The 18,082-nt window shown below is 38.6% G+C and overlaps 1 protein-coding gene and 1 pseudogene across 2 annotated transcripts; both read left to right on the forward strand.

Moving 5' to 3' along the window:
• Nucleotides 1–2: 2 nt before the first annotated feature.
• Nucleotides 3–5,335, forward strand: LOC148717385 (uncharacterized). Its single transcript, XM_088744162.1, has 5 exons — nt 3–1,616; nt 2,506–2,590; nt 3,378–3,429; nt 3,585–3,714; nt 4,499–5,335. Exons 1-5 carry the CDS (start codon nt 1,311–1,313, stop codon nt 5,000–5,002), a joined length of 1,077 nt encoding a protein of 358 aa, XP_088600288.1. The 5' UTR covers nt 3–1,310; the 3' UTR covers nt 5,003–5,335.
• A 3,717-nt stretch (nt 5,336–9,052) lies between these two features.
• LOC148717386 (uncharacterized) lies at nt 9,053–14,548 on the forward strand (annotated as a pseudogene). The gene is made up of 5 exons (XR_015994939.1): nt 9,053–10,071; nt 11,153–11,216; nt 11,689–11,740; nt 12,006–12,135; nt 12,669–14,548. The product of XR_015994939.1 is annotated as an uncharacterized LOC148717386 (transcript).
• The last annotated feature ends 3,534 nt before the right edge of the window (nt 14,549–18,082 follow it).

Consider the following 18,082-nt stretch of genomic DNA (forward strand, 5'->3'; position numbering starts at 1 on the left):
ATGTATGTATGTATGTATGTATGTATGTATAAAATAACAATCACAATAGACGGAAGGTTCCTTGCCGAGCTGTCCGTAACGCACAAGTACAACACCTGACGTCATGCATTATACATGCGAACGAAACAACTGATCTGTGGATTCTAGACGCTAACGCGCGCGTTGTTCTTAATTACAAGACATGGATAACTGAAACTTTCTATTCTCAGTAACTCCTTATTTGTTATGAGGAAAGGTTACAAAATGTCAAGAAATGTATTTTTGAAAATGCAGCAATGTTTTGCCACGAATTTTAAATCCCAGCTGAGGAAGCTACACGCAGTTATATCTTTTTTTCGGCATTCTTCATCGCCTCAAATCTTTTTAATATACTATTCATATAATTCAAGGGCTCGTTTAATTTGTCGTGAGCTGTTGGTTTATCTTCATGGCATGCCCAGTTTTGATTAATTCACCGCATAGACACCTACCGACTGCAAGTGTTAATTGGTTCTCTACGTTGATGAAAGAAATGATAGCGCCTCTTTAGAATACATGCTGCGAATTTTTCCCGGGCCCAAAGCTCGTCATGAAACTCACTGTTGAAGCATTGCTGTGAAACAAATAAAAACGTCGCACAAAAGGATGATTTATCGAAATAAAATAGAAAAAGTAGCATATATACCTAATGAAAAGTTGAAATAAACCCAGCCATTCTAATTGTTAAATTTCTTGAAGTCTTCAGTCTGCCAACCGAAATATCATCAATTCAAGCTTTAGATCGGTTGTCTGTCATTTTAAAACAATGGCTACGGAGGAATATGATAAAAGGAAAATTTTCATAAGAGAATAAAGTCACCACCTTACAATTAAATTACAGGCAGTGTGCTAATGAAGAATCTCTACACAGATGTGGGTCCTCGAGTAGAGAACTCTGATGACTTTACAATTTACCTATATGTTATCTTATCTTCGTTCACCCGGCCTATTATCGACGCTGTTTACAGTGAACACATAACAAGAAATTTTTAATCAAGTTGACGAAAAAACATTTGAAGATTTTTGGCTTAAAATAATGCTTTCATTGGAAGAAGGCGACAACAAATTCACGGTAAAAAATCCAACTATAACAATTTTCCAGGCGTTCGATAGCTGTTAATCGTAGTAATGGGACAAAAGACAACCTTTGAGTCATACAGCCAATCAGATTTAGGCGTCAAATCGAGGCCACCCACAAGTTTAATTTCCTCCCGCTTTTGCTCACATTTCTCCATTACCACGCAAACCTCAGGGTCTGTAAAACTGTTGAGCGTTTAAAGGGCGGTAAAAACATGTGCATGACAACCAGTATACCCATAATCTTACTCTTTTTGCCTGTTGTTCCTCTCCATTCATCTTCTTACTTTAAACTTTCGTTCCCGGAAGATCCGCGTGAAGGCTCAGACGGCGCTCAAGATTTCCGCGCTGATTCTGAGCTGGCTTGTGCCTTACGATGTGACAGAGATAACTGCTGTGATGAAGCGATATTTGACAGGGCCTCGAAGAAATGCTCATTGCATTACAAGAGGGACAAATATACTGGAGATTCTGACGTGGGCAAAAAAAAGGAAAAGTCAAGAATTTGGAAGATGATAAAAGTAAGAAATTTCATAAAAATACAACTTCTCCATTTTCTTGTTTCTCCCGAAATGGGGAAATACAGTCTTGGTAAATTTTGATTCAAGTTGGTACAGTAATAATCACCAGACACTTAAATTACTTAAAAAAATTGTATTTGTCACGTTTGTCAAGGTGAGTTTAATGTACTTTTAGTTTAGGAAAACGTTAATTTGCTCAGACGGCTGTTGATATCAAAATGATGAGATGACGGGTGTAATCAACGGCACACAAAGTGAAACAAACACATCGATGGATATTGCAATAAAAAAAATTAATTCAATTTAAACAAGAAACCTTTGAAGAGATAAACATTACAGAAACGGAAATTAGAATTTGTGTAACTTAAAGATGACGAATTTATTGTGAAAAACGGTGAGCAGATAGGGTAAAACAAAAATTGAGTGTTACGATCAGGCTTCATGATTTGTTAACTGCCATACGCATTGGTAATGAAGTCTGTTGAAACGAAGAAATGGGGAAATAAAGCAAGGGAGAAATGAAAATTAGAAATGGAATCTTAGTAAATTTTTACTGGAGTTGATACAGCAATAACCATCACACTTACATTACTGGAAAAAATTGTATCTGTCGCGTCTGTTGAGGTGTAGTTTTAGTTAAAGAAAACGTTAATTTTTTCAGACGATTCTTGATATCAATGAGATGAGTTGGCACGTATAATCAACTGCGCGCAAAATGAAACAAACACAATGATGAATTTTTCAATAAAAAAATTAATTCAATTTAAACAAGAAACCTTTGGAGAGATAAGCATTGCTGAAACGGAAATTAAAAGTTGTCTCATTTAAAGACGACAAATCACCCCCCCCAACATTAAATTAATAAAAACCCGTCTCTGTGCACCTGTAGGTGATCGATTTGACGAATAAAAAGCTAAACTCATCCTGTAGTTCAGCTGTTAACGAGGATAATGGAAACACAAATGCTGTTGAAGGTAAGGGGGGCTAAATGGGGCTACAAAGCAATGAAATAGAATGCCGTTATGAGCGGTGTTTGTTATCGCTTGAGTAACACACCTCGTTTCATCTCCACTCTTAGGGGCGTAGCCAGGATTTTTCAAAGGGGGGGGGGGGGTCACAGAGGCTACTCACCATTTACACCGCTGCTCTCCCGCGTGTATCAGCGGGCTCAGTCGTATTATCGCGGCATCAAGGCCCATATCAATGGCTTTTACGGCTAAGATATTGTCATGGCGTTTTCGCCATCTGAATATTGTAGGTTGTTTGCTCTAAAGAAGACCTACCAAGGGGGGGTCACGGGCACCCCAGGACCCCCCTGGCTACGCCTTTGACTCTCTGAAGTGAGACTATTAACAGGAAGATGAGGACTTTGCAAAACCTAGAGATAATATGCTCAAATTACGAGGATATGGAAATTATAATCGACAAGTTCCTTGCTTTTTAGCTCAGTCTTAGCTGGCTTAAGCACTACCCTCTCCTTTCATTAAAAAGTAATCACGATAATAAAATATTTAAATTATGTCCTGAAGACTCCTGCAAGTACAGATGAACAACGTACGATGACTTACGATGTTTCGACTGTCGAATATCGTCCTTTAAACTTGAAGAGTGACATTGGCTACGCAGTAGAAATATCGTCATCAAAGTCTTTTTAGTCTTTGTAGCAGTCTTCTTGACATAAGCTACACTTCAGTTTCTTCATTTGATTGATTTCCTGTCAAAACGTATTACTAACATACCTTTCCCTTTGTTGTATGAAAGATCAAAACCACACCACGGGGACGTCTTGTCATGACATTCTACAAAGAAATAGGTATGCCAAAAATTGAAAAAAAATTCATAACAACTACTGTGGGTATCTCAGTGTTTGCTAATGAAGAACATTGCTACATGTTTTAAGGGTGCGCCTTAGATTTCAAACGTTTCGTAGAATGAAATATCTCCATAGTTTCCTGTGTTTATATGCAGTTCAAGCCCAACCGGCCCCTACAACATAAGCATTGGCAACTTCACGTGGATGACAAAGTGCAGAATGAAAGGAATATCCAGATGCGGGCTGGGAGTATTGGAACTGATAATGAAAGTGAAAAGCTCAAAGGTAATTATTTACATCAGTTTAAAAGAAATGAGTGATCTGCACGACAAGAGAAGTATCAGCGCTGAACCCGCTATCAGGAATATACAATTCGAAGCCTCGATCAGGGTTGAAACTGCCAGCTGGCTTGACTCTGCAAATTGAGATTTTTAATCCTTGCTGTGTGTCATTTTAATTGTTTATTTCATAGTTTAGGGTTAGGGTATGTTTCGGTACCATTAGCCTTTATGCAGTAAAAACCATACTTTGCCTATTCCAGAAGGGCGTCTAATCAAAGCGTGGTTCATATTTAATTGTTTCCGAACTGTGACTAGTGACTAGATTTAATAGTTTTTTGTGCCATGAAATCTATGCGTGAACAATAATATTAACTGTGTATGATGAAATAACGAGTTCCACTCCTCCGGGAACAAGACGATTAAGATATCCATACACAACGAATATATGAAATTCATATATTTGAACTGCGGTTATAGAAACGTATTTGTGCACGATCCTCGCAGTAAAGAGCTCAATTGGTAGAGCGCTGCACTAGTATCGCAGAGGTCACTGGTTCGAATCCCGTACAGGCCTGAATTTTTTCAGGTCTGATTTTCACTATTGCTTAAATAGTGCTCTTTACTGCGAGGATCGTGCACCATAACGTTAGATAAGATCCCACGGCTGTGATTCAATGTTTTCCATTTCGTTTGTGCCTTTGAGAGTTTAAATCTAGAAAAAAATTGTGGCAAAAGGAGTCAAGATTTTTGCTAAGATTGTAAGTAACAGGATCTGTCTCACCTTTAAGAGCATCTTGCGTTATGATTCAAGCCACTGGACCAGCCGAGCTTCTTATGGATCAGCAGAGGAGGGCGGTGAATTCAAACTTCCTGGATATTGGCTCAGAAATTTCACCAGAGTATGCGTAACCATGAATTTTACAGCAAACGCTTCAACGAACTACACAACTATTCTGCTGAATTACTCTGCTCAGTCACTTTACTCCGCTCTGCACGAGGGGAAAAGGATGGCTTTGCCGGTGGAATCACCCAAGATCACAGTTTCATTCCGTATTGACATAGGCTGTTTGGAAAAAGGCCTGAACATTCAAGGGTCAAATCCATGGGAGATCAAATCACGTGTTGGAATAGTGTCCTACATAACCCGGCAACGGCGCTCCCCAAATTTGGTGCGCGGTGTTGGGATTGGCTCTCAGCAAAAACCTGAAATGAGTTGTGGTGAGATCATCACATGTTCAGCATCAACACATATCCAATACTTTCCAGCTATCTGCAGAATCTATATCCAGTAACAATAACCAATGAAAACAGCGTTGATATTACTTTCATCCGTGAATGTTATATATGAAACACCCAAACCTTAGAAACTGCGATCTGTATCTAGTAAAGCTAACACCTGCAGCCGAAAGCTATTCACAATAAAAGATGAGCTTAACTCAAGGTTTTCCTTAATATTCTAGGTAAATTTTTCGCAACTCTTCCCTAACAAGTAATTTCTTTAATATTATTTAAAAAACAAACCAGAAAGGTACATATAACAAATTATAATCTAACAATTATTTTTGCTCGTACGAAGTTGGTCAAAACGCATCTCGTGACCGAGTATCCCCGACTTAAAACTGGGGGATATCGGAGGATATACCCCAAGCGATATTTCCTAATTTTGAAACCTTATGCCCAACATGGAAACCCTGTGCTCAAAATCATCTTGAGTCAAGATGATAAATGTTATGTGGTTGAAGAAGAAGGAACATGTTTTTTTGTTCATAAATCCCACGCCGTAAACGGTAAGCTGTTCGTAAACATTTTTCCCGCGCCTTTGAAGGATAATATGCACTATAGCCTCCATTTGGTACGAAAATATACTCGAACATTCGTCCTTGGACATTATCTGTTCCTCGCAACTTATAATTTTCCTCGAGCTTCGCTCTCGGAAAGCTGTTCGCATCTCGGAACAGATAATCTCCACGGACAAATATCCGAGAATATTTTCAAGCCAAATAGAGGCTATATACGTGATTTCTTTACCGATTTGTTCACTTCATAGCCCTTAATCAAACAGTTGTATTCTGTGCACTGTGGGGCGATGGTTTGGGTGCAGATACTGATACTGCCTCACGAGAAAGAAGAGGCAGTGCGAGCACAGTGTGCATGCAAATCTCTTTTCCAATTTATCCTTTACAAATATATTCTCTTATTTAACGCGGCGGCTTTTATCAAGTTTTCCCGCTTGCGTAGTGACGACACAGTTTACATTCAACAAGGGACCAATAATCCTTTCAGTTCACGAAAAAGGTAAAAGGCACCCTTTGAGTCTTTGGGCTAATCACATAAAGGCTTGAAATTGAGAAAGTCTATAACTTTAATAGGTGTCGCTTAAACTCGCCCATTACCGCGTACACGAGAGCGTCTGTGAATCGGGAAAAAGGTGTGCAAAGTGGTAAATGGTGTAGAACATGTACAAAACGATCAGTATTACCATTATTCTGCTCAGTTGTACCTGGCGTTGCCATCCACAAGAGCGTTCATCTTCCTATTTCACATTTTCGTCTCTGAAAGAACTAAAAGAATGCTCTCATGGGATCGGAAAGTTTCCAGCTGAATCTGAGCTAGCTTGCGCCTTACGATGTGACAGAGATAACAGCTGCAGCGAAGCGCTATTTCACCAGGCCTCAAATAGGTGCTCTATGTATCAAAAGAAAGAAAAATGCTTCAGTGATACTAAAGAAGACGAAAAAGACGGAAGGGACGAAAAACCAAGAATTGGGGCGATGATAAGAGTAAGAAATGTTGTTAAACATAGATGAGTCACTCGTTTCTTCGGGAATTTTCTTTTCTACATTTTTCCTCAACTGAAATATTACTCAGTTCTTCTCCTGCAGATAAAGCAATAGCTATCAGGCTCATAGTATTGCGTGAAAACCGTTTCTGATATTTGCCACGTCTGATGAGTTACATACGGTAGAAATTAGGGAAAACATTTTTAGTTTGTTCAGACTAATACTGGTGACAAAAAGACAAATGACGCATATTTCATTAATGAACGGTGGCGTAAACTTAAACAAACCCATGGATGACTTTTGCAATAAAAAAGAAATTTTAGTTTAATTTTAACAACAAAACTTCAGATACGTAATTAAAAAGGAAGGGAAATACGAAGTCTATTGATTTCAAGATAACAGGGTTCTTGTAATAAGTGAGGTTTTTACAGATCATGACACACATTGGGAAGATGAAAATTACGAGTGACGCTAACAGGAATTTTTATTCAAGGTTCACGAGGCAGAACTGACTATCGATGAATACCGAACTTATTTCAGCTCTGCTTGGTATTGGTGCAAAAGTAAGTACGAGGGGGGGGGGGGCGATTAGTCAAAACGTTGTCGCCTCAAGGCACTATATAATGACCTGTTCCATTATATGTAGATGGCAAAGTTAATGTACAACGAGCAAGAATCCCGCATTTCATCTCGTAACAAGAGTGACGAAAGCACGGGAGCTTTAGAGGGTAAGGAGTCAGTTATAGGAAGAACAAAAGAATAAATGACAAAAGCTCAATTGAGGGCCGTAGTTTTTAAAGCTTGCTTTCAGCAGCTCCAGTAGTTTTTTTTTTCTCGTCAAGAATCCGTTGGGACAAAATTTTGCCCAAAATCTTTCTCAACTATCTTTTCAACAGGAAGACCATACGTTAAAAAAACTGAAAATTTAATGTAAAAAGATACATTGCTGAGATTTGGGAGGAATTCGTTAACGCTTTGTTCCTTCCATTTAATCTCCCCTACTCCCTCTTCCTCCGAAATTCCAACCTAAAATTGACCAACTGATTTCTTAAAAATCGATGTATTTTATGCCTAAACAATTCACTCACATGAATTTCCTTTGTTTCCGTAAAGGTCAACACAACACAACAGGAACTTCTTGTCATGACATTCTACAGAGAAATAGTTATGCAGTCGAAAAATATAACAATTTAGCGGCGGTTTAACCACAAGTGTTGATATTTTGGTGAATAATGAACACAAGTTTATTCGTCCCATCTTAGTGGTACCAGGTGCCCATGATCTCGCCCTTCTGGCCACCCCGTCACTTCAGTTCCTCTTCCACGAGTGCATTTAGATAAAAATGCCGGAGTGGGTTATTCTAATATTCTTTTAAAACAAACCAGCATTGACATGCAACTTGACGATGCTTTCCTATTCTTACAGCTCAAGCCAGACTGGTATGTTCGAGGTGAACATCGGCATCATCACGTGGAGGACAAAGTGTATGATGAATGACGTATCCAAGTGCGGGATGGGGGCATGGGAGCTAGTTATGAGAATCGGAAGTTCACAGGTATCTATCGATAGCATTATAATTGAGTAAAGAAAAGGAACACGACAGAATGATTAGAATGCTAGACTGGCGACTCTAGATGCCACACCTGTGATATTTTATGTCAATCATATGTTTTATTGGTATCCTTAGCTCCAATAGTCGTATAACCACACGCGCATTTACTTGAGAATCTGCTTATCTCGAGCTCTATAGGACTTTAGCAAAAATGGCTCCAGTGGTAACAAACAGGTACGGGTGAGCATATTGTGGATAACACTATAGTAACACACTGACAAAGTGTACTCCGAGATAAAAGCCGCAATCCCGTGATTACGGTAAGATTGATTTTTTCCAAATGAAGAGACCCCCCCGAATCAAAAACATTCTTACTTTTACTGGCTTATTCAGAAGTATTAGATGCCTTCTCGGAGGTTGTGACAATCAAAATCTGACAAAATGTAACGTGGCGAGTATATTTCACGACTAACAGAACACATCTCACCTCTTCTTTAGAACAATTTTTCTTATGCTTCCCATCACTGGACAACGCAAGCTTCTTATGGATCCCTCAAGAAAAGAAAGGATTGCAAACGTCCCTCATACTGGCTCCGGAATTTCACCAAGATATGTGTCACCATGCACTTCATAGGAAATCACTCTAAACTCACAACTATATTGGTTAACTACTCTGCAAAGTCTCTTTATTCCGTCATGCATAAGGGTGTTCACATAACCTGGCCTGTGAATTTGTCCAACTTCAAGACACCACCCGGTATCAATGAAAGCTGCTTAGTGCAAGGCCTTAACATACCTGAGCAAACCCTATGGAAGATTAAGTCACGTGTTGGAGTGGAGTCCCAGTCCTCTCAGTGTAGGTCACCATATTTGGTGCGGGGCGTTGGTATCGGCTTTGAAGAAAAACCTGGCACGAGTTGTGGTGATATTATAATAAAAAATAACATTACTTACCCACATTTAGAAGCTTTTCCAGCATCTGTAGAGTCTACATTCAGTAAAAGTATTAAGTAAATGTTTCAAAGGTAGAGACCTAACGAAACAATACTCTAGTATAAAACAAGAAGTTACGTGTACATAGCGGCATTTAACAAACACCCTTTTGGGAATTACTTGAAATTTAATTTTGTCATTTTAATGAAATAATCCTAGGATAGTAGGGAACTTTAAGAGAATCTACATTCAGTTACATCTACAGAATGGAAATATTGTTGAAGCCAAGCCGTTCTCAGAGTTAATAAGTCTTTTAGGGACCACACAGATAACATTCCACACTTTTCTATTAAGGTTCACTGCGCAAACGAAGATCTAAGTCCCAATTTGTCTTTTTAGATGTATCTTCAAGAGTTACAAAATCTTAAAGGACTATACTGTGACCCTTAAATAAAGTTTTCTCGGTTTTTAGCAAACCTTAGGTCACCTGGCCCAATAATAAAACTCTTACAACGAAAACAATGAGTGCCCTTGCGAGTCCTGAAAAATAAAATCCATGGTGTAAGCATCTAATGGAAGGAGAAAAGATATCAGTGATAGAAAATGACATCAAAACAACTTGCCAGGTGTTATCCGATGTGTCAATCATGGTAAAGCGACAAAAGGAGTCCTTTGTGTTATTAGGCCAAACAATTGAAGGCACCATACAGTCCCTCCATGACTCACATTCAGGGAGCAGACCAGAGTGTGTGTATGGCGGTGAGGACAAGACGGTAAAAGCATGTCGAAGAAAATCAGCATTATCATTATTTTGCTAGGATATGCCTGTTGTTTTCATCTTCGAGAGGTTACAAATTCTTATTTTACGTTTTCGTTACTAAAACATCCACGCGAAAGATTTCCTAGCCTTGGAGAGTTCCACGCCGGTACTGAGCTGGCTTGCGCCTTGCGTTGTAACAGATATAACACCTGTGAAGAAGCGATATTTCATAGGGCCTTGAAGAAATGCTCTTTGTATCGAAAGAGGGACAATTGTTCAAGTGGTTACAACGTGGAGGAAAAAGAGGAAAAATCAAGAATTTGGACGATGAAAAAAGTAAGAAATTTTGTAAACATAAATTTTTCCTATCAAAATTTGGAACTTTTCTTACTTAAAATGGACGTTATTTCGTTAGAATTTCATTTACATATTTCTCTTGAACTGAAATACTTCTGATTTTTTATTCTCTGGGAAATAGTAATGAGCTTCATTCACATATAATATTGGTTGAAAACAATTTCTGCCACTGATTTACTTGGTCTGTTCAATCACAGGCGGCAGTGAATGAGGAGGAAATTTAAGTTTGTTTAAACAACTTCTGATCACAAAAGAATAAAATGACGCGCATTTCATTGATAAACTTAGGCACAGACTTAAACAAACACTTCTATGACTTTTGAAACAAAAAAAATATTAATCTAATTTTGAGAGTAAACGTTGAAAGAAAAACTAAAAAAAAAAACAACGGAAATTAAAGATTAAACTCAAGATAACAGGTTCTTTCTGTAAAACGAAGGTTTGCAGTTGAAGACACAGTGGCAAAGGAAATGTCAAGTGCTTCTAAAAGGAATCGTTATTCAGGCTCGACAAGGCAGTGTTAACTAGATTGTGATGAATATAAACCCATACAGGCAACAGCATTAGTGGGATCTACCACCCGCTTCGCGTGTTCTAAATGGGCTAAGCCCCTACTTCTAAATTTTAGAACTACGGGCTCGGTCCATTAGAAATTACTGCGTGCACTGCTCCACAGCAAAGATCGCTGCTATTGGCTAAAACTAGCCAATCAAATTTCCCCGCAATTTATCCAGCACAATTCAAGATGTCGCGTCGGAAGCGAAGGAAGATTCATCATAAACAACTGTATTTTAAAGCAAACTTGCATTCGAAAAACTTTAATTAATAGAAGAAAATTACGCTATCTGCTTCTGGGATTGCGGTTCTAGGGCCCACAGTTGACTCTGGCGAGTTTGAAGGCAACAGTAGTGTTGGAAATGTTGTTTTTGATCCCCCTGAAGATCAAAAGGAAGAAACATATGCCAAAAGAAAGATATCTTCAAAACTAGGCTGGAGAGATGTGCAGGCCGCGTCACTCTCTCCAAGCAAAAACTAATTAACACTCCTTACATACTTTCAGATCGCAATATTGACAAAGAAAGGCCAGGAGCCGCTCTGTACTTCCAGTGAGAGTAGCGTGAAAGGTATGAGGGGCAATGACAAGAGAAATAAACTAATCTCAGAAAAATCAAGGTAGCACTAAGCATGCTGGTCTGCAATTCCTCATGAGCAAGCCCTGTATTGATACCTCGTCCCTTCCTTCCCAACGGAAAACACTATGGCGATATTTGAGCGACGAGCACAATCAAATGCGTTGAAATTAAGCGTCATGGCTTGGATCGAATGATAAAACTGCCGAAATGATTGCTACGTCTCAGCCGAACAGCAGAGGTTCAGAAATATTGTAAAAGACAAATTAAAAACATTTGCTGAAGAATTTCTCCTACACTTTCTTGGTATTTGTAATGGAAGTAAACTCTCTTTCATTCATCCCCTTTTCTTCTAAAACCCACTTTGAAGTCTATTGTCTAATTCAACGTAATAGATAGATAAGTTTTACTGCAGAAGAAACAAACAGTGATTACTAACCTGTTTTTTTCCTTGTTTCCTTGAAAGGTCAAAAGTATACCACAGGGGAGTCGTGTCGCGAAATATTCAAAAGAGATAGGTAGGCTATTCAAGGATATGAAGATTTCTGCTGAAAGTAAAGAGGAGGGGTATTTAAATGAATAACCACAAAGTAAGGCCCTATTTTTATCGCCTCGGTTACCCTCGATAACCCACGTCGCACAAAATCTAGTTTACCGAGTCTTTTTTAATACAAAGATTATAGAACATCTTCCCTGGGTCAATAATTCCCACTACTGCTTAACACACTAAAATATACATTGGGAAAAAGGGTGACGTTTTGAAGTCAGTTTCTTTAATCACAGTTCAAGCCCGGGTGGCATCTACACGATCAACATTGGTAACATCACGTGGAAAACAAGATGTATGATGAGAGGCTTTTCTGCATGAGGGAATGGAGTATGGGAACTGGTAATGAAAGTCAGAAATCGGGAGGTATTTGTTTGCATTCGAAATGGCAATAAGCAATGAGGTCGAGTGGTTTGAAGCTCGACTTACTGAAAGGAAGTCTCGAATTCGAGCTTTAGTCTACGCTTATAGATAGCCGACTTGTTTGCCACATGCCAGTCGTTTTTTCTTTAAGTCTGTAAAGTTTCATGTACAGAGATATACAGAATCCATCGGAAAAGTGTTTGAAAATTTCGCAATCTCAGACCATTAGATTCCAATGAGGTTGTACAATTTTTCTTCTCCCATAGTATTTCTCACCTTTAGCTTCGCTTTGATAATTTGTTTTAACACCAAACAACAACAAAAAAAGTTGTTTTTACAAGAGTGCATAATTTCCCTCAGCGATTGCAAACTTTCGTACAGCCCTAAGATATATAAGTATAAACAAAACACCTAAAAAAAAAAAAAAAAAGCACGTGTCGTCAGTGGAAGTGAGCCAGTGAAATTTTCATTTGTGAAGAAGTTTTTAGTTTTTCTACGTAAAATGGTGATTAACAGAACATTTTCTCACCTCTTAGCAACTTTTCCACTATGATTCACCTCTCTGGACCAGCCAAGCTTCTAATAAATCAGTCAAGGAGGTAGGTGGAATCAAACTTCCTTCATATTGGCTCAGAAATTTCACAAGAATATGTGTCACCATGACCTTTGGACCAAACGCCCCAACCAACTACACAACTATGGTGGTCAACTACACTGGACAGTCTCTGTACTACGTCATGAACGAGGATCTTAAGAAGACATGGCCAGTAGATGCGTCCATCATCACAACTCCACCTAGTATCAACACAAAGTGTTTGGTAAAAGGTCTCAACATGCCAGGGCTCTTCCCATGGCTAATCAAGGCACGCATTGGAATCCAGTCCACTGAGGGGTGCCTCAATTTGCCATATTTGGTCCGTGGTGTTGGTATCGGCTCGAGACAACGACCTAGAATGAGTTGTGGTGATATCATCATTAGTCGTAACAATAGTAATAGTCCACCATATTTGATACAAACATTTCCAGCATTTTGCAGAATTTACATTCAGTAACTGTAACAGCTAAAGGCAAAGTAAAAGACGGGCAGTAAAGTTTTGTATGTATTGCTCCAAAGTTTAAGAGAGTTGTTTCCTTTAGATTAAGTAGCTGTAACAACTGAGAGTTACTTACGGCCCTTCAACTATACAGACTGAGGTTTTGTAAAATATTATGACGTGGTATCCTCGTGGAATTAAAACGAATGTAACACAATTAAAACGCGGCTTTTCAAAAATGTCTCTTTGTTAGTTATTTGGACTTGACATTTAAACCCTCAGATGACTCATTAATCCGAGGTTCTACAGTCAAGTTTCCCTGCTTGTCTAATTCAACAAAACTGTTCACGATGGACATGTCACCAATAATTCTAGCTATTCAAGAAAAAGGAAAAAGTCGCCCTTTGTGTCTTTGAGCCAATTAAATCGAGGCGTCAAAAAAAGAGCATGTCTCCATATTCAATATCCAGTCGCTATTTCTTAAATTCACCCATTACCACGCAAACAAGAGTAGTAAAAAAGGTTTGTAGGCCAGTAGAAGTATGTCAAAGACATGTGCCTGAAATTGTGAGCAAATGAATCGTCTCACCTCAGATAAATTTTACTTACGATTCACACAACTGGATCAGCCAAGCTTTTAACAATCACTGGCGACAAGTGAATACAAACTTCCTGGATATTGGTTCAGAAACTTAACTAAGATATGTGTCAAGATGCACGCCTCAACTGGCAGCACAACTGTAATGGTAAGCCACGCTGCTCAGTCACTCTATTCCGTCATGACTGAAGAATTCAACAAGACATGGCCAATGGATTTATCCACAATCAAGATTCCAACCAGTATCAACAAGGACTCTTGGTAAAAGGCCTCAATATGCCTGGGTCATTCCCATGGGTGATGGGGTCACGTATTGCAGTACAAACCCAGCCGCCTCCTAAGTGTCCCACTTTTCCTCGAGTCACGGTGTTGTAATTTAAGTTACATAACGGCACTTGTCAACAACCTTAATTGCAATTGGTTATAAGTAATTTACCGTAAGTAAGTTGCTGTAAGTAGAGAATAGTGTAGCAAATAACCCCCACTCAATTAAAAAAATGTTATAAAAAGCAAATAGAACTCCATCAAGATAAGCAATAAGTGTAGCAATCAATTTTCAAATGAAGATTGGTTCGACGATGGGATTTTTTGAAAAAAATATTATGGAAGCTTGCCATTTTGGGCACATCAGAAATGACAAATAACAGTGGAATTGTTGCCTTCAACAGACAGCCATCTACACTCTTGTAAGAACAGAAAAATTATAAGAAGGAGAAACATTATTTCCGTGGCACCTAATTTTCTTTGAGTAGACCAAATAAAGACTTCTTAGCGCATGGGTTGGAATTGCACTTGCTAAATTCCACAATCTTTACTAAAGGTCTTTTAAGCTTCAAGTCATTAAAATGGCAAAATTGGAGAATGTCACTTAGAAATAACGTCGCGCCGAAAGCTCTTAAGAGTACATACTCCTTATAGGTGTTCCATTAAATCGCTGACGTCAAAGAGAATACTTTTAGGCCCAGCTGTAAAAATACTGAGGATACATCCATTTGATGTCTCTCCTCCTACAGCTTCAAAAGATGACAGCGGTGTCGTTATCAGTCCGAATCCCTATCATTTTTATGGCAATCCTTTCCTCTATTCAAATGCACATATTTCGATCTTCCTATTTTAAAGTTTCATCGCAGTCGGATCCCTAGGCAGAGGAGGATTTCTTCCCAACGAAAACTACTCATGATAAATTAAGTTGCGCCACGACCTGCAACACGACTAAACATCCACTCTCATTCTGCCCTGTTTGACAAAAATTCAAAGGAGTGCTGTTTGCTGAAAGCCAAAAGAACCCTGCAACGTCATGGTACAGATGAATCTGGCAATACCGGAAAGGTAGTTCTGGAAAAGGTAAGCTCAAAGCATAAGGGCTTGTAAAGTTGACGATCCGTGTTTATCCATTTCACCGGGCTCTAAACAGGTGCTCGATGTATCATAAGAAAAATGTTTCAGTGAAACTAGAGAAGACGAAAAACCAAGATTTTGGGAAATGAGAAAGTGAGAAATAACATTAAAATACAATTTTTTTAATAGAACGATCGAGTTGTAATAGTTGCCTAGTTGTCCTAACCTCAAATACGTGATTCCAGATAAACACCAGGCCCATAGTATTGCGTGAAAAGGTTTTTGATATTTGCCACGTCTGATGAATTACATACGTCAGAAATGAAGGAAAACATTTTTAGTTTATTCAGGCGAATACTGATGACGAAAAGATAAAATTACGTATATTTTAATGAACGGAAGCATAAACTTAAACAAACTCGTGGATGACTTTTACAATAAAAAATAAATTTCAGTTAAATCTCAACAACAAAACTTCAGTTTAATAATTAAAAAAAGAACTGACATAAGAAGCCCATCAATTTCAAGATAACGGGGTCCTTGTAATACAAAGTGATGCTAACGGGAATTGTTATTCAGGGTTCACGAGGTAGAACTGACTATCATGTGATGAATACCGAACTCATTTCAGCTCTGCATGGTATTGGTGCAAAAGTAGGAACGGGGGAGGGGAGAGTAATCAGAACGGTATCGCCTCAAAGTACTATATAATGACCTTTTCCAATATACGTAGATGGTAAAATTGACGAACAACGACCAAGAGTCCCCTTTTTCTACCGGTAGCAAGAGTGACGGAAGCACGAAAGCTCTAGAGGGTAAGGAGGCAGTTATAGCAAGAATAAAAGTATAAAATGGCAAAGGCTCAATTAAGGGCCTTGGATTTTGAAGCTCACTTCCAGTAAGAATCCGTTGGGACAAAATTTTACCTAAAATGTTTCCTAGTTATCTCTACAACAGGAACACCATCCGTTAAAAAAGCTAAAAATTTAAGGAAAAGACTCATTGCTGAGTTTTGAGGATGAATTCGTCGACACTTTGTACCTTCTTTTCATTCTCCCCTTCCACCATAAATCCAACCTAAAGTTTACCGACAGATTTCTTAGAAATTGATGTATTTTACGCCTAAACAATTTACTCACCATGAATTTCCTTTATTTCTGTGAAGGTCAACACAAAACACGGACTTCTTTCCATGACAAATCTACAGAGAAATAGGTATGCAGTCGAATAAAATCAAATAACGGTGATTTAAACACGTATTGATATTTTAGTGAATAATGGTGGATCCCATCTAAATGGTATCAAGTGGCCTAGATCTCCCCCCTCACTTCGTCACTTAAATTCCCCATCCACGATTGTATTTAGAGTGATTTATTCTAAAATTCTTTTAAAAGGAAACAAGCATTGAAATATGACTCGAAAATGATTTCTTATTATTACAGCTCTAGCCCAACTGGTTTCTACAAGGTGAACCATCGATAACATCACGTGGAAGACAAGGTGTAAGATGAATGACGTATTCAATTGCGGGATGGGAACATGGGAACTTGCTATGAGAATCAGAAAGTCACAGGTATCTATCGATAGCATTATAACTGAATAAAGATAAGGAGCATGACAGAATGATAACAATGCTGGACTGGTGACCTTAGTTGCCACTCTTGTTATGTTCATGTGAATCATACGTGGGTAACACAGGGATACAATGACAACGCGTATTTTTCCCAAATTTTGAGACCCCCACGAATCAAAAGCATTCTTACCCTTACCGGCTTTTTAAGAAGTATTATATGTCTTCTCGGAGGATGTGACAATCAAAATCTGACAAATGTAACGTGGCGAGTAGATTTCATGACTCACAGAACGCATCTTACCTCTTCATTACAGCAATTTTTCTTATGCCTCCCACCACTGGACAACGCAAACTTCTTACGGATCCCTTAAAGAAGGAAATGAGTACAAACTTACCGGATACTGGCTCCGAAATTTCACCAAGATATGTGTCGCCATGCAATTCACTGGAAATCACTCTAAACTCACAACTATATTGACGAACTATTCTGCAAAGTCTCTTTATTCCGTCATGCATGAGGGTACTCACATGACCTGGCCTATGAATTTGCTCAACTTCAAGACACCAACCGGCAGCAATGAAAGCTGCTTGGTCGAAGGCCTACACATGCCTGGGCAGCACCCATGAGAGATCAAGTCACGTGTTGGAGTCCAGTCCCAGTCCTCAAAGTGTGCTTTACCATATTTGGTGCTTGGTGTTGGTATCCGCTTTTGGAATAAACCTGGAATGAGTTGTGGTGATGTTATCATTAACAATGCTAACCTGTCGTATACAGATGTTTTTCCAGCTATCTGTAGAATCTACATTCAGTAGATGTATCATGAAAAAGTTCAAAGCCAAAAAGGTATTCAAACAATCCTCTCGTGTAAAATTTGAGGTAAAGTGTACATGACAGCATTCAACAATTCCGCTTTTGGGAATTACTTGAAATTCAATTTTGTCAACTTTATGTAATAATCCTAGAATAATATGTGGTTTAAAGAGAATAATCAGGGACATCTACGAGGAGAACAAATTCTTGAAGTCCAATCTTTTTGGCTGTTAAAAATACTTTTAGAGACCATTCAGATAAAATTCTTCACTTAAACATTGTATGATTTCATTATCTGAACGCTACACTGACTGACGGAGATCATATCACTGCGATTCGTGATTCGTTATTGTTATATATTAATCACCCAGACCGTAAAAAAAAAAACTCATCGCACTTTCTGTTGAGAGTCTACCTTGAGATGTGTCCCCATGAATTAATTTCTATTGAAGTTCACTGCCCGTACAAAGATCTAAGCTCCAGTTTTTCTTTTATAACGTATCTTCAAGAGTTACAAAATCTCATGTCTGTACCGTGGTCCTTATGATGGAGTTTTCTCGTTTAAATTGCTTGACAAAAAGGGGTTAAACAACAAC

This window comes from Stylophora pistillata, chromosome 13 (genome assembly GCF_964205215.1).
Source record: "Stylophora pistillata chromosome 13, jaStyPist1.2, whole genome shotgun sequence".
In the NCBI taxonomy this organism is placed as follows: Eukaryota; Metazoa; Cnidaria; class Anthozoa; order Scleractinia; family Pocilloporidae; genus Stylophora; species Stylophora pistillata.